The sequence below is a fragment of the Eulemur rufifrons genome, chromosome 15, assembly GCF_041146395.1.
Source record: "Eulemur rufifrons isolate Redbay chromosome 15, OSU_ERuf_1, whole genome shotgun sequence".
Classification (NCBI taxonomy): domain Eukaryota; kingdom Metazoa; phylum Chordata; class Mammalia; order Primates; family Lemuridae; genus Eulemur; species Eulemur rufifrons.
The window spans coordinates 85,801,732-85,819,278 of record NC_090997.1 but is presented as its reverse complement, the minus strand read 5'-3'; the positions used below and the strand labels follow the sequence as shown (position 1 = coordinate 85,819,278).

General features: G+C 41.8%; 1 protein-coding gene across 1 annotated transcript in view; it reads right to left on the bottom strand.

The window, feature by feature from the left end:
• ARFGEF3 (ARFGEF family member 3) overlaps positions 1–8,438 on the bottom strand; it is a 144,796-nt gene extending 136,358 nt beyond the window's left edge. Inside the window, exons 1-2 of the mRNA XM_069488380.1 lie at positions 8,354–8,438; positions 630–681 (exon numbers count right to left, since the gene is read on the bottom strand). Coding sequence (XP_069344481.1) covers positions 630–681; positions 8,354–8,438 — 137 coding nt within the window. The remainder of the gene's footprint in view (positions 1–629; positions 682–8,353) is intronic.
• Positions 8,439–17,547: the final 9,109 nt, after the last annotated feature.

Below are 17,547 nucleotides of genomic sequence, written 5' to 3'. Positions count from 1 at the left end.
TTGTTCAACTCTCTCCTTGTCCAATCTGAACCTTTTTCCCACTGACTTCGATGGCTGGTTCCTTTGGATCACTGACTTCACTCACACCACAGAGGTGGAGCTAACGCAATCAGGTTCCCATCATGCTAACCTCAAGAAATATCCCAGCTCATGGATACAAAAAAAGGCATCAGTCAGCGAGTAAAATGCTGTGGTTTGAAGATGTCCCCCAAAAGCATGTGTTGGAAACTTCATCCCCAATGCAACAATGTTGGGAAGTGGTGCTTTGGTGATTTGGGCTCTGCCCTCATAAATGGATTGATGCTGTTATCGTGGGAGTAGGTTTGTTAGAAAAATGCAAGTTTGGTCCCCTTCTCTTCTCTCTGTCTTGCCCTCTTGTTGCCCTTCGCCATGGGATGACAGGGCAAGAAGTCCCTTGCTAGATGTAGCCCCTCGATCTTAGATTTTCCAGTTTCTAGAATCAGGAGCCAATAAATTTCTGTTCATTATAAATTGCCCAATCTGTGGTATTCTATTATAGCAACACAAACGGACTCAGACATGCTATAAACCAATGAGGTTATCTGGGCCTTCGAGAAAACAGCGGGTAACTTTGACTTCGGCTATGTTACATAAGTTCCATCTCTTACCTCAGCAAATGTGGTGGGATCTTGACAATAGTATCCAGACCACCCAGGGTTTCTGCAAACAGAAAATTACAAAGTTAAAAATAAGTATTTAAACACCAAGAATAGGCCGGGCGCGGTGGCTCACGCCTGTAATCCTAACACTCTGGGAGGCCAAGGCAGGAGGATCACTTGAGGTCAGGAGTTTGAGACCAGCCTGAGCAAGAGCAAGACCCTGTCTCTACTAAAAATAGAAAGAAATTATATGGACAGCTAAATATATACATATATATGTCTATATATAGAAAAATTAGCCAGACATGGTGGCGCATGCCTGTAGTCCCAGCTACTCGGGTGGCTGAGGCAGGAGAATCGCTTAAGCCCAGGAGTTTGAGGTTGCTGTGAGCTAGGCTGATGCCACGGCACTCTAGCCCAGGCAACAGAGCGAGACTCTATCTCAAAAAAAGTAAAAAATAAAAAAATAAAGACCAAGAATATACATTGTACATGAATTTTACTGTTAGTTTCTTCTTTCCCTGGGAATTTCTCTAATTATAAATTAGTCAATTCTCAATTATCTGCAAGTAAGTCCCTGCAAGTAAATCCTTTTCCCTCAAAATCCCCGGAGACTTCCCTGGACCTTGCCTCACTATCACAGATGGGAGAGTTAAAAATTGGGACACATTTCCCTGTAGAGACAAAGAACAAATAGTTAAATTCCTATCCTGAAACAGAATGCCAAATTCTTCTAGTTACAACTGGCAAGATAACTATATTCTTGCAATAAAAATAGAGAAAGAAAAGCTATTTCTTTGAAAATATCCTTAAACAATAACTCATACTTGTGAAAGACTTTCAAGTTCACAAAACACATATGGTATTCTCACACAGATGTATGACATGGTAGATTAAATTTTTTTTAAAAAATCACACTATAGTCAGGGATACTGATTGGGAATCCCATTCGCAAATCTCATTCAACCTGGATGTTCAATACTTTCCCACTGTTTGTTGATTATTCACACCACTGCTGCCTCCAATTGTAGAGATAATGAAAAGCTCATTAGTCTCTTCCTCAAACACTTTTATTTCAATCTTTCCAACTTGCATCCAGTTTTTCAGCTCAAATTGTATGGACTCCTCTTTTAGAGTCAACAAGCCCTGTCAATTTGAATTATTTTCACTGGGGAAGGAGAAATATCTCTTTGAACCTTGCTCAGAGATCAGAGGAAATAAGACACCAAATGCATCCCTGAGACTCAGGGCCAAGATCAGGCCAAAGTGGGCTAGGATCTGGGCCCATTGTGGCCAATGGGACAAAACAGTGGATTTAAGAAAGACAATTAATCAGCAAAACAAAAAGATGAGCTCAGCAGGGCCCATGGTGACAACGCCAAGGGAGGAGCTTGAAGGACTGAGGTCAGTGCTTAAGATGAGAGAGGATGACAAGAAAAGGAAGCCCTGAGATGCAGGCGCAGGGAACAGCTCACTGGCCACACAGGCCAGCACGGCCCGGCAGTTGTCATGGCAGGGGCCGGCGCCCAGGACGAGCTGATGCTGCTCCCCAAATCAGTGTAGTGTTCCTCACCACACAGAGGGTTAGAGCCAATTTAGGATGTGTAACAGTGCCGAGCTCTACAAATGCTACAGACAGGGTAGAAAGAAAGAGCAGTTATAAAGCATCCATGAAGAACTCATGCCTCTGTGAGTGGCAGTGAGACTGGCCAGCAGGGGAGGGGACAAGAGTGGAACCCAAGGCATAGAGTAGGGGCAAGGAGAGCAAGGCTGCAGCTTTGCTGTAATTGCCCACAACAGAATGGTAACTGGGGGGAGAACCAGGCTCTGTTCCCAGCTCCACACCAGCTTGTGACACTGCGGGATGCGAGCAAGTCACTTACCCTCTGAGTTTCAGTTGGGTCCCTCATCTTTAAAAACAGGACAATGACACCTGCCTCGTGGGATTCCTGTGAGGAGCTGGTGCAATAATGATCATAAAGACCCTGACACAGTCCTTAGAGTCTCCCTTCCTTGACTTGCTGACTACACATTAGGCCAGGTACTGGGCTAGGGACCCAATCGTGAGGACAGACATGGTCTGAGAATTCGTGGAGTGTTCTCATCTCAAACTGTGACAAATGTCATGAAGGTAAAAACAGGGAATTAGGCAGAGGTGGAACAGGAGACCCTACTGCAGACAGTCGGGGGGTGGGGACTTCCTGCAGGGTGTCACGAGACTGAAATTGACTATGCAAATTAGGGAAGGAGGGGGCATTCCAAGTATAACAGAAGGAATAAGAAGTTTGAAATGCATGGAAAATCCCAACCACCTTCACCTGTTCCATGCTGCCACTGGCTCCAGCCTCCTTGCTCTTTCCAGACGTCATCAGACATTTTCCCACCTAGGAGCCGTCCTTTTGGTAAAGCTTTCCCTGAACACCCCATTGAAATTACCACCCCCCTTTCCCTCCAGGCACCTCCTGTTTCCCTACACTGTTTTCTGTTTTCCCTTACCTCTTAACACTACCTGGGTTGTCATGTATGTTTTATTTATTTCCTTGATCACTGGCTGTCATCCCTCCCTGATTCTGTAAACTCCATGAATGCAGGACAGGATCTCTTTACCTGTTTTGCTCACTGTGGCATCCCCAACATCAGGAACGGTACCTGGCTTGTAAGAGGTGCTCACTGAATATTTGCTGAATTAATGAAGTAAGAGGGAGCACAGTGTATTTGGGTTACTGGAAGTAGGTCAGTATGGCTGAAACTCAAAGAGCAAGAGGTCAGGGGCTCAGGCCCAGGCTGCGAGGCAGGCAGGAGCCAGGCCAGGCAGGGATTGACAGAACCCATTAGTGACTTTGGGTTTCATCCTAATGGGATGTCATTCAGGGTCTTAACATGGCACGTCCTGATAAGATTCGGGTTTCCAAGGTAACACTGCTTAGAAATAGTTTAAGAAGGACCAGAGTAGGCAAGGAAGGAGCTGTCAGGAGGGAGCTGCAGCAGTCCTGGTGAAACGGGAAGACGGTTTAGACTGGAGAGCTGGCCACAGAGGCAGAGAGTGGACAGGCTTGAGATGCACCCAGGAGATAAAAATGAGCAGAACTTGGGTGACGGAACAGGTATGATGGCAAATTAAGAAATGTGCCAAGGATGACTCTAGCTTTCAGGTTTATGCAACAGGACAGGCGCTGGTATCAACTGATCATTTATTAAATAGAAACACCGGAGGTGACTGAGGTCTGGGGATAAGCTGGGAGTGGGGAAGAGCACACGGTCACTTTGGGCCTTGTAAGTGGGGTGCCCTGGAGCCATTCAAGCAGAGATGTTGAGTAGGTGGCTACACTTGGAATTTGGGTGTCAGAGCACAGGTGTGGGTTTGTGACATAGCTGTGGGTATCACACTCTCAGAAACTGAGCTGAAGCTGTGGGTGTGTGTGTTCAACTCTAGAAGGCATGGGAGTGAGAGATAGCGCTCAGGGCTAATCTTTGAGGAACTCAAACATGTAAGGCTGGGAGAGGAGCTGCAGCTGTTAAAGTAAACAGGATGAAATCGGTAGGATGCAGTCATGGAGAGCAAGGTAAGGCAGGCACACGTGCTCTCAGCTTCCCCACCTGTGGATGGGAGAGAGAACAGCCCACTAGCTGGATGGCTGTGCACCTTATTATCCTTCACTGCAAGTTGGTGGGATGATGGGGGTGAAAGGCAGATAGGAGTGCAAAGAAGAGTTAGCAGAAAGTGAGGACAGGGATGCAATCCCTATGGACACTTTTTAAGATGTCTGGCTGTGAAGGCAACAGAACCTGTAGCTGGAAGGAGAAGCAGGCAGGTGGATAGAGAGAAGAGTGCTGGCTGGATGGGCGATCCTTCTTCCTCTGCTTGGCATTCCTGCCTCTAGTTTTCTCTCTCCTCTCCTCCTTTTTCCATACCCATTCCACATAGTCCCCTGATGTATGTAAAATACTAAAAGTTCCAGTTCTCCTGTTCTGCCACTGTATTTCATCCTCCACATCCCAGCTCACAAGCCTCCAGCACTGCCAGTTCCTGAGGATAACACCATTATTTTGGGCTCTCCCCAAGCTGTCCCTTCAACCTACTCATTCTTTTCTACACCTCAGTGAGACCATTCCTCACCAGCAAAAAATGTCCAGACAGCACCAAATAAAGGGAAGATAAATACATATATGCCTTGCTAGTTACTCTGCAGTCATTAAGAAACTGATTGTCAGAGAAGAGTTATGACAAGGCAGACCAAGAAGAAAATGCTAAAGTTAAAAATGCTTTAAAGAAAAAAATATGACAAAGTATAAGAAAATGCTAAAGTTAAAAAACAAGTGACAATATGCCACATGTGGTATGACCCTTTGCAAAAAAAAGACCCCCAAAATGTCAACAGTATTATCTCTGAGTGGGGAGATTACAGGTAATTTGTATTTTTTCTTTATAACTGTTCTATTATTTTTCAATATTCTAAAATGAACATATATAATGCTTATAAGTAGAAAAATGAGTATTATTTAAATCCCAAACAAGTCATTAAAGTATTGATTTATTTATTGAACATCTGCCTCAAGCCATAGGTGAAGAAGCCACTGAAGAAGTATAATGCACAGTGCCTGTGCTCAAGGAGCTCACTACACTGTTGCCATGCGTTGTTCCAATGGACCAGCACCTGCTCCCCTGCCTTCTGATGCAGCACCCTAGTTCTGCTTTGAGGAAACTATCTTTCCCTGACTCCAGATTTGCATGGTACTTGTAGCGTAGGCCCAAGCCAGTTAGCCCATTCTCTGGCTGGAGGTCTGGTTCTGGGATATTCACATGACACATCAGGACAAAGAGAGAACAAGTGAAACCAGGGATCAGGCAGGAGTGGCTGGAAAAGCTCCACTCTCTTGAGATGGTCTAAATGTGAAGATGAACCCTCTCACCTGTGATGGTTTAAGTGGGAGATGACCCCCTTTTCTTGAAATGGACTTAGTGTGGAGACAATCCCTCTGTCCTGGGATGGTCTAAGTGCACTGTTGCCCCTTTCTCGTGAGATGGTCTAAGTGTAGTAATTCATGAGCCCAAAACTGTGGAGACCCGTGCAAAGCATGGCAGTCAAACCACAAAGAGCGGGACAAGATCCTTGAAACAGTATAAAATTTCCGAATCAAACTGACCCCACAGCTATTCTTCTATGGGATATTTTAGCTAATGGTGTAAATAAATCTGTTTTATATAAGTCAGCCTGAACTCGTTTTTTTGAGCTCTTGCACCCAAAATATTTATCAATTAATCCTGCATCTAAGAGACTAGGTATGCACACAATCAACTATAATCCAAAGTAGTAGGTGCTCTAAGAGAGTCATGAGGCACCCAGAACTCTGCACCCAGAGGAGCAACTGATTTACTGCAATGCTCAGGGAATGGTTCCTATGTAAGCTAGGCCGTGGGGAGTGTGGAAAGGAAACTCCTGGCAGAAGGATGAGCACGAGCAAAGGCAGAGGGGGAAGTGTGCTGGGCATACCATTTGCAAGAAAGTGCTTGAGCTGACTGCCACTAGATCACTGAGCTCTTGGTAGGAGAGTGACAAGAACAGAGGCTGGGGCTAGATTCTGAAGAACAGTCTAAGAAATTTACACTTTAATCTATAAAGAAATTATGAGGGTTGAGGAGTGACAAGTGTTTTATAATCTAAACATAGATGGGCAATGGAAAACGGACCAGAGAGGGAAGGACAAGAGGAAACGGTATCTCCATGCCTTTGTTCATGCTGCCTTCTGCCTCCAGGGTGCCCTTCTAACAAACTCCTTATACGGAGCATTTTATTCATCTTTATATCTCACTGCTCAGTACAGGGAGGTCTTAATAAATATTTGCTAAATAAATACGTGAAGGAAAGCAAGAACCCACAGCTTCTCCATTCTTCAAGTGAATACTTCAGAAGCCCCACCAGCTCACACCAATTCCCCCCACCCCAAACACACACACAAACCTGACCCCAAATTCATTCCTTCTTCTTTGACCTGTATTCCTGGTTTGCTCATTCCAATCTACATAATGAATGGCATGCACTACTATTTAACTATTTCATGTACTTATGTCTCCTCTTGCTAATTACAGAACAATCACTGGGAAAGAAACCACATCTACTCTTAAAGTCAGGCTGGACTCCAGGCTTCACTTGAATAAATAATCTACCTTACTTAGCTCTCAGCTTCCCTGGTGGTTTTAAGGACCGAAACTCAGTAAGGTTGTACTTTAACTTAACAAGATGTTGTATATCAAAATTCAAGCTTATTAAAAATACTAGGTTACTTTCCTCCTCTCTGTTTATCTAAATCTGCTTAATTTACAGCCAAATAATAATGAATACTAGGAATGGCATGTTTAGAGCACAGTCGAGCCTTGCTTTATCATGTTACCCAGCCATCTGTGACCCTTCATTAGAGGCATTTGGGAATCTTGCTCTGATTCACTCTGCTGAATGACAATGGGGTAATGCAAAAATAGTACTGTGGCTTTAAGAGCCTTGCTGCTCTCTAAGATATCTGGTCCATTTTTCTATAACAATGAACTAAAATGGTCAAGTGCTGGTTCTATCTACAAGACAAACTTCCTAGACAATATTCTAGACACTTTTGTGATGATATGCACAGGTAAAAACAATGATGCTGCTATAATTGTCTGCACACACCCCCAAACATATGTGAATTCAGAGCTTCTAAATATTAACACAGTCACCTGAAAACACTCTCAGAATTCTACATTTAGTTGAAAGCCTGCTAACGGCACGTCTCTATCTCAGGCTGCATCACAGCACAGTGTCGAGACAAACACTTATTGTCTTTGGTTGCAAGGGAAAGAGATTCAATTTTATTTTTCAGCTGAGTGGTGGCTGAGGAATCACATCAGGCTCCGGCGAGGCAAGGGGCCCATAGAGCTGTTCTGGTTTCTTCTCGGCCTTTCCTTTTCTGAAAGCATCACTATCACCCAAAGTATGCTTCTGATCTCTTTTGCGCTCCTATCCTGACTGTTTTGATTGCCCAAATTCTTGCCTAATTGAAACGTCTTTCTGCTTTTTTCCTCTGTTGAGTTCTGCAACCTGAGTCTGATGGGAAACACAAATTTGCTACCTGGAACTTATTCAGTGCTAGCACAGGTCACAAATCTAAAATCCCACCTGTGTGAGGGGCAGACCACAACAGAATTGCATTGGTAACACAATCCCGCCTGTATGTTATTTTTCATGTACAATCATCATGAAAGCTAATACTTGGCAGGCTGGCCTCTATCAGGAAAATCAAATTAAACAAGCCATTCCTTCCTGGTTCCACTCGCCAATGATTCGATATCGGGGCTGTTGGTTTAACTTCGCTCTTCCCCACAGGCTCTTCGGAATCAGGCCCCTGGGTTCGCACGGCTCCGGGTCCTGTCTAACTCGGCGATGGGTGACCATCGTCCACGGCGCTGGGGACCGGGAGGAGGGGACCGCCGGCGGGGGGACAGTGGCTCCCCGGTGAGGTTTGGGAGAAGATAAAGAGAGACCAGAGGGGAAGCGGCTGGATGTCCACGCCCGAGCCAAGATTCTTATCTCCCACGTCAATTTCCTGGGGCAACTCTCGCAGTTGCGCGCATTGCACCCGCAACCCGCGCCCGGCGAAAGCCCCCCGCTCGCACGGGGGCCGTGTCTGCCCCGGCCGCGCGGCCCTCCCGCCGCCGCCAGCAGGTGCCCGGCGCCCGCTCCCGCGCCCCGCTCGGCGCTTACCCAGGGCCCAGGTGCAGCTCTCCTTGATGGCTTTGTACTTGCTCCCTGACGCTTCCTTCTGCAGCTTCCTCAGAATCTCTTCCATCTTGACCTCCCAGGCCCCGGGCCGCCGACAGGGAGAGGAGCGCGCGCGAGCCGGGCCGGGGACGCCGCCGCCGCCGCCGCCGCTGCCTGGCCCTGGGCGCCTAGGCGGCCACTGCGCTCGCCCCCATGCCGCCCCGGCGCGGCTGCTGATGAATCACGCCCGCTCCATGCCGCGGCCACGTCAGTCCCGCCGCCCCGCCCCGGCGCCCCGCCCGCGCGCCCGCCGGGGTCAGGTGCGCTCCGCGCGTTGGCGGCGGCAGCGGTGTGGGTAGCGGCGGGCTGGGGCCGGAGGCTGGAGGCCGCGGCGCTGACCCGGCCGCCGAGGTAGGCCCGGGGCACCGAGGCTTCACGGAAAGGCGGGGCGGATGTCCGCAGCTGGCTCGCCGGCCGGGCGGGGGTCAGCCGGCGGGATGGGGCCTCGTCGCTGTCCCCCAGCCCCTGGGCCGACGATCGCCGCGGGAGGAGTCGGGGCGACCCAGCCCGGACCACGGAACCCCCGGGCGGTGCCGGCTCCTCTCCCGCTGCATCCTGTCGTCCGCCTGCGAACCAGAAAATTCGCGCATTCACCAGTGAACAGCTCTTTGGGCCACTCCCTGTGCCAGGCTCCAGCGATACAGCATTGAATATACTGTGACCCTGCCTGCAGGGAGCTTACACTCAAGCACTCAGCAGGCGTGTGTGTGTGTGTGTGTGTGTGTGTGTGTGTGGTGGTGGTGGTAGGACTTAATATCCCCACTATACGAACAAGCAAACCAGGCCCAGAGAGGCTGTCATTTCCCAAGCCCACAAACACGTCCTGAATCCAAAGCCCTTTAATAAAACATCTCTCTCCCCTTCCTTTCTTTGCGCTGAATCGTTTTCGTCTGAAAAAATGGGGTCTCACAGGGGCCAATGCAGCAGAAGGCTCCTAACTGGGGGGGACAGCAAAGCTCCCCCGACCTTGGCTCGGCTCCTGGGCTGAACCTGGGAGGCCGATGCAGGTGGCTGGTGGGGAAGGCAGTGTCAGTCAGAGCCTCAAATCTTGAAAGAGCACCCTGTGTTTCGTCCCCTGATGGAGGCCCTGGAGTGGCTGTTGAAGGAAAGGAGAGGAAAGCAGTGGCCTTGTCGTGAAAGCTGTGACTGGGAGACCAGAAAAGCCGGTGCGCTCGTCTTTAAAATGTAACTGTAGAGCAGTGAGGTCCGGTTGGTCTGCAGAGGGGCAGACTGGCAGCTGGGAGAACAAGGTTCTGCTGGAGTCTACCAATAAATTAGGGCAGTGGTGGGCGGGAAGGGCATAGACGAAAATGTATCAAGAGATATTTAAGGAGCTGAAGCAATAGGATTTAATGACTGAAAGGGGAGGGGTGGTAGTATATGGGATGGCTTCCAGGTTTCTTGCTGAGGAAATTGGGAGGATGGTGGCCCCATTCTTTAAGTTAAAGAAGGGGAGAAGAGAAGGGTCTAGAATACAGGGAATGTATGAGTTCAATTTTGAACATGTTCAGGTTGCAATAACAATGAGATACCTGTAGGGTGTTTTATTTACTGGCACAAACTCAGGATAGATCTTTCAAATGAGGATTTGAAAGCCATTAAGTACAGAGAATTGTTGCTGCTTAGGGTTTGGCACAGGTTGCTGCAAGATGCCAGAGCGGGAGTCGAGGGATCCCTGACCCTCAAAGAATGGGTGAAGGAGCAAGTGCCCAGGGAGGAGGCTGAGGAAGAGCTGTCAGAAATCCGGTGTGGGAGGACAGCCAGCAAAGAGAGTGCCTTTGGAGGATGTCCAACAGACGGGGGATGTTAGACTGCTGCTGCTGCTTAAGACTTCTTGGTATTCAGGAAGCAAAACTTGCAAAGTCCCAGCCCCCAAGACCCTTTCTACCACTATCCACACACCCAATGAGGCAAGCCATTATTTAAAGAAAGGTTTGCAGTGCTAACAACAAAAAAAGTCAAAACAGTGCAACAGGTAGTGTAACTTACATTAAAAAACATTGTTAATTATCTGGAAATATATATAGATCACAACTTTATATCATGTAGCAAAATAAATTACAAATGTATTAGTTAAATTTGAGAATTAAACCATAAAAGGTTTAGAAAGAAATGTAAGTGCATATACTTATCTTAATGCATTCACATTATTTCTAACAAACCAGCTAAGGCAGAAACTGGAAAAAAAAAAAAGAAAGGTCAATAGATTTGACTAGTTGAATATTTAGAACCTTCAAGTCAAAAGTTCCATACAAAATTAAAAAGCAGATGACACTCTGAGGGGTAGATTGAAGGAAGAAAGAGGGTAACTCTAAGTTTTAATTTTATGCGGGTTTATATATTTTAGTCTATTTTAAAGCATTTATTATTTTTGTAATTAAAAACAATTTCACTTTAGCTTCAAAGTAGGAAAATGTTTATAATAATGTCAAAGATATAGTTTGAATAGCTTTGTAAATAAACTTTTACAAAGTACTAAAAAACAGATGCACAGTCTAATTTAAAGAATGGGCAATGAATATGAAGTGGGTTCACAGAGGAAGAAATACAAATGACCCCTAAAGTTATGAAAAATGTTCAAGCACCTACTAATCAAAAGAGCTCAGACTTAAATTAGATACTATTTTTTAACTAATCAAATTGGCTAAGAGATGTTTAACTCCAGTGTCTAGTGTTAGTAAGGAGCTGAGCAACAAGGTCCTCCCATGTCAGGGGTGCTGATGAGAGTGTCACTTGGTACTGCATTCCTGGAGGAGTCTGGATGCGTATACAGCATAGATATGGCTCTGACCCAACAACTCCACTCAAGGAATTCATCCCAACGAAGTGATGATGGAAATGGAAAAAGATTTTTCTACATGGATTTCAATGTGTCTTTCAATTATAAAAAATTGAAAACTAAATGTCCAACAACAGGGAGATGCATAGATAACTCATAATGTATTCATAAAGCAGCATTATATATATCACCTTTAAGAATAATGCAGGAGGCCGGGCGTGGTGGCTCACACCTATAATACTAGCACTCTGGGAGGCTGAGGTAGGAGGATCACTTGAGGTCAGGAGTTCAAGACCAGCCTGAGCAAGAGCAAGACCCCGTTGCTACCAAATATAGAAAAATTATCTGGGCATCGTGGTGCACACCTGTAGTCCCAAAAACTTAGGAGGCTGAGTCAGGAGGATTGGTTGAGCTCAAGAGTTTGAAGTTGCAGTGAGCTACAATGATGCCACAGCACTCCACCCAGGGTGACAGAGTAAGACTGTCTCAAAAAAAAGAGAGAAAAGAATAGAGGAATAGAGGATTATTGAATAATACAAAAAGTGGTTTATACTATATATATACATATACATACATATATATCTGGAAAATACACAGAAAATATTAGTGATTATGGAGTTATAGGTGAGCTTATTTTTAATTAAACATTTTTACATTTATAATTGCAAAAAGTGGTTTTTTTAAAGGTGGTACAAAAATGGAATAAAAGTAGTATTTGGGCAGCAAGGTCAAAAGCCAGAGAAAGGACAAAGATAAACATAGAAAAGGATATAATGGGTGTGAGAGACTACTTAGGATCCCGGGGAAGCCTGCCCTGGGGGAATGATGATGGCAGAGCCTGGCTGCAGTGGATTAAGAGCAGGTAGAATCACAAATATAAACAACCCAGTCAAGATGTTGGCTATGAAGGAAAGTAAACACCTTTTTACTTTTTCCTCGTAACTCAAAGTAAAAAATACGCTTTGCATTACCATTCAGTGTACATATACACAGATGTATAGATAGGTTTAAAAACTGAAAAAAAAAGTTTTCTTTATAAAACAATACTTACTGTTAACTATAATAGTTACTGTTAAATAGGAATGTATTCATTGCAGCAGGCACACTTGCCTGTTTCTTTCATTCCAGGCTGGGGGCATGAGGACATCACTATATGTACAACCACAGTGGTTTTTGCTTTGATGCCTATTTCTTCCCATTGTTAGTTTTACTGGCTAAAAATTCTGGTTCACACAAATAAGTTGCTGTGGATGCTATTAATAACAACCATATATTCTGCTTAGTAGGATAAATTCTTTTTAATCTTAATCTAAAATGGTGATACATTTATAATCATTCTTCAAGGTATTCAAATAAAACACTAGTAATTAGCTTTCTTCTTTGGACATCAACTTTAATATGAATTCAGAGTTTTGGAAAACAAATAGATGTTTTATCAAAAATTTTTCCTTAGTATTTCAAATTTCTCATTTGGGAAATGACTAAAGTTTGAAATAGAGACTTGTAATAAAATTAATATCTTTGATTTTATTCCAATCAAAATATTTTAAGTAGTATTTTCTCTTCATGTATTATAAAATGCGTGGACACTTAGTAACCATAGTGATTATTTATAACTGTTGGACATATCCAAATCTTGAAATAATACTGTAATCCAAATTCAGTTAGTTAAAAATGTCAAAAAGAGATCTATATGCCAATTCTTTTGCTGAAATATCATGTTCAAAATGTTAGCCAAATGAGATTGCTTTTCAAACAGAAAAATGTAAAACCCATTCCTGAGTTCATATAACTTAATTAGTACTTTCCTCATAACAATAAATAACTTCAGTATTATACGATGTGGACATGTTAGTTAATAGAAAGGCTGAGCTGTTTTAACAAAGACCTAACAATACAGTGGTTTATAGAACACAGACATTTATTTCTCCCTTAAATTGAACTCTGAGTCTGTGGTCTAGGTTGGTGCAGTAGGTCCCAGGACCAGCTTTACATGTTATTGTTCTACCATCCCACAGGAGGTTGTTCTCATCTGTGTGACCCAAAGATGGGTCCTATGCACATTGGGTTCTAGCTCATAGGAAAAGGAAAAGAGTAGAGGAGGCCAGGCCTCAAAGGTACAAGTCACACAAATCCCTTCTCCTATATTCCAGTGGTGAAGACAGGAGTTGCAGAGACGTACTTGAGTAACCGTAGCTCTGTTCCGGTGGCAGAGGGAGGGGGATTTGGTGAGTGACCGCTAGTCTCAGCCACAGACCCTATTTCAGAACAATATATATCAAAAAGTAAAAGTTCCCTTAATGAAATTAAATAACAATCACTATTTTTGTTTTCAAGTTCAAGAGATTCAGTAGAATTCTTAGGATACCAAATCTTTGTGTGAAACACAGATTTTAAATAGTACTGTAGCCGTAGTTTCTAACAATATTTTAAGTTATTCGACTATGTTTCCTGGTCGTTTTTACTTCTGAACCATTCACAATCTTATTACAATTTTCCAGTTGTATTTATTTTTTTCAGATAGTGTTTTGTGTTAGGTTAAGTTGGAACATCACAATAAATCCTTTACAAAAATCATATTTTCTTATATATATTTGGCATAAACTGGAAGTATTAGTAACCTCAAATATTAGTGTTCTCATTAAGTGGAATCACACAATCTGTGTCTGCACATATCTGCTAAATAAGTATTAATTTTATTCTGTATGTTCTTTAGAACTGTAATATTACTTAGAAGTATAGTTTGAAATTTCTCAGCTGATTTATCAAGGAGCATATTCACTATATCCATGTATGCTGAGAATACTTTTTTTAGCAACTGTTTGAGTAATTTTCTGTTTTGCCACACATGTGCTACTATGATAGTAATGCTTTTCCATTAATTGACATGAAATAATGTTGACAAATTTATGTCTTTTTTTTTTCTCTCTTTGAAAATATTTGAATGCCTTGTAGTAACAAGTTTGGCTTGTTGTATTTCCAAGGCTTTTTCTTTTCTTTTTTTGGTGGCTCTTAAACTTTTATTTGCAAGATATCATTACAAATAATACATCTTCAGTGGGTTTCAGCATTGGACAAACTATACTTAATCTTTATTAAAATGGCTTGTACTTTTTTGGATTATATTAAATAGTTCAAATAAAATAATTTATTGATTAGAAGAAACAATTTTCCTAATGTTGTCACTATATACATGTCCAGATCTGACAGTTAAACCAGAACAAACCTCTGTGTTTTTCACATGATCATTCTTCTTTCTTCTAATAATAAATTAAACTGTTTTAAGGATAATTTGTACAAATTTGATCAAAATGTACAATTACCACAAAGTCACAAATGCCTAACAATTATGCCTAATTTAAAACAACACATGGAATGTTGTTAACTCATAGCCAAACCTTGGTGAAGATTCTTGCTGCCTTTATCATCAGTAGATAAGTTCTTGCAGACTTCTTCATTATTAGCAGTAAATTACATTGACATAAAATTAAACTGTAAGACTTGAACTCTCCTTATACAATTATGATCAAATCCAGAAAAACAAATGATACTCCAGGAAGCAGAAGAGTGTTTGGCTGACAATTTCCAGCAAATGCATATATTTATTATACCCCATTCCCCAGCTGTCACTCAACTCAGTTGTCTGCAAGATTTGCTACAACGTGGACAGCTTTTGCTTGGAATACATGTGTTGCATTCTGATATTGTAGGTTCCATAAGACTTCATTTCTAAAAAGAATATATTTTCATACTCATTAATTTCATAACCCACTAATAGGTAGAGGCCTGGAGTTTGAACACCAAACCAGAGGGAGAGTTGAGATTAAAGAGCCTATTGCTAGGGAGTATGTTTATACAGTGAAGGGAAAGAGACATAAAAGCAGAGGTTGAAGAGGCATGAGGAAGCCAGATTAAAGGGTGAAACAAGTATCCTAAGGAAATGAGACATTTGGTACCTAGAGTACAGACACAGTCATTGCCCATTTAGGGGATGAAGGCCAACTTACAGATTTGGAGGGGAGATAGAAGGCTGATTTTTTAATACTATTTAACTTATCGATGTGGGGAAAGGAATTTGTAAGAGCTATTCCTGATGACTTCTGTTTATCTCATGACACAAGAAGACATTTGTTGAATATAAGAGAAGAAATGAATAGAGGACCCAAAGTTTGGAAGTGGGAAATGAGGTTTCTCTGAAGTGTTGAGGACCCTAGTAGTTCCCTGTTGATGGACACTTAAGACATAATCCCAATCCAGTAAAATTTTCAAATCTAGTAATAACTAGTGAATTTGCTATTGCTTCAGAGGCTGACCACCTAGGTGCATGATGTTAAATCTATACTTACAGCTGAAATTTCTCTTTTATGCTTGTTTTACCTCATATTCAAACCATTGATCTTTTCATTTACTCTGATGCCTAATTCACAGAATACTGTGCTAAAGAAAGTTGTTTGCAATGTAAAGTTAGAACCAAATGTGCACCAGTATAATCTGAAAGTAAAATAAGCATATTTTTGGATTAAATTCCATTTTGAATTAAATTCAGACTAGGAAAAAAGTAATTTGAAGATGGTTTATAACATCATTTATGACCTTGAGCATTTAAAAAAGGAAATATTACATTAAATACATGTTAAGTAACTTGTATAAAATATAGTGTATTCTTCTTTAAGGAAAAAATTTAAATACCCACAAAACATATCATATTTAGAATTATTCACATTGAAAAATTATTCCTTTATTTGCAAACCAGTTTTCTGTTTTAGTGATGGTTAATATGCACTTTATGTGTTACAATTGGACTTTTGCTTCTGGCTATGATACAGCAGTTTGTATCAGAACAACCTTACTGTTGAAACCAGTTATAAAATTGGATTTAAAAATTAAATTTAAATAAAATTAAATAAAAAATAAATTTAAAAATTAAATTATTAGAGACCACATGAGCAACTATATGCCAATAAAACCCAGAAGAAATGGATAAATTCCTAGACACATAGACTGAACCAAGAAGAAATCCAAAACCTGAATAAACCAATAACAAGTAATGAGATAGAAGCAGCAATAAAAAGTATTCCATCAAAGAAAAGCCCAGGACTTAATGGCTTTACTGCTGAATTCTACCAAGAATTCAAAGAAGAATACTAATTCTATTGAAACTATTCCAGAAAATTGAGGAGGAAATACTCTCAAACTCATTCTACAAGGCCTGTATCACCCTGATACCCAAAGCAGAAAAAGACACAGCAAAAAAAGAAAACTATAGGCCAATATCTCTGATGAACATACATGCAAAAATCTTCAACAAAATGCTAGCAAACTGAATTCAACAACACATTGAAAAGATTATTCATCACGATCAAGTGGATTCATCCCAGGGATGCAAAGATGGTTCAGTGTACTCAAATCAATCAATGTGATACATCATATCAACAGAACAAATGACAAAAACCACATGATCATTTCAACTGATGCTGAAAAAGCATTTGATGAAATTCAACATTACTTCATGATGAAAACTCTCAAAAAACTGGATGTAGAAGGAACATACCTTAACTCATGAAGAGCCGTATATGACAGACCCACAACGAGTATCATCATACTGAATGGAGAAAAACTGAAAGCTTTTCCTCTAAGATCTAGAACAAGACAAAGATGCCCACTTTCACCACTGTTATTTGACAAAATACTAGAAGTTCTAGTTAGAGCAATCAGAGAAGAGAAAGAAATAAAGGGTATCCAAATTGGAAAGGAAGAAGTCGAATTACCCTTGTTTGCAGACACTATGATATTATACCTAGAAAAACTAAAGACTCCACCAAAAAATGATTAGAACTGATAAATAAATTCAGTAAAGTTGTAGGATACAAAATCAACATACAAAAATCAGTAGCATTTCCATATGCCAACAGCAAACAATCTGAAAAAGAGACCAAGAAGGTAATCTCATTTGCAGTAGCTACAAATAAAATAAAATACCTAGGAATAAACTTAACCAAAGAAGTGAAAGATCTCTACAATGAAAACTATAAAACATTCATGAAAGAAATGGAAGAGAACACAAAAAAATGGAAAGATATTCCCTGCTCATGGGTTGGAAGAATCAATATTGTTAAAATGTCCATACTACCCAAAGCAATCTACAGATTGAATACAATCCTCATCAAAATACCAATGACATTATTCACAGAAGTAGAAAACATAATCCTAAAATTTATATGGAATCACAAAAAAAAAAAAAAACCAGAATAGCCAAAGCCATCATAAGCAAAAAGAACAAAACTGGAAGAATCATGTTACCTGACTTCAAATTATATTAATACTACAGAGCTGTAGTAACCAAAACAGCATGATACTA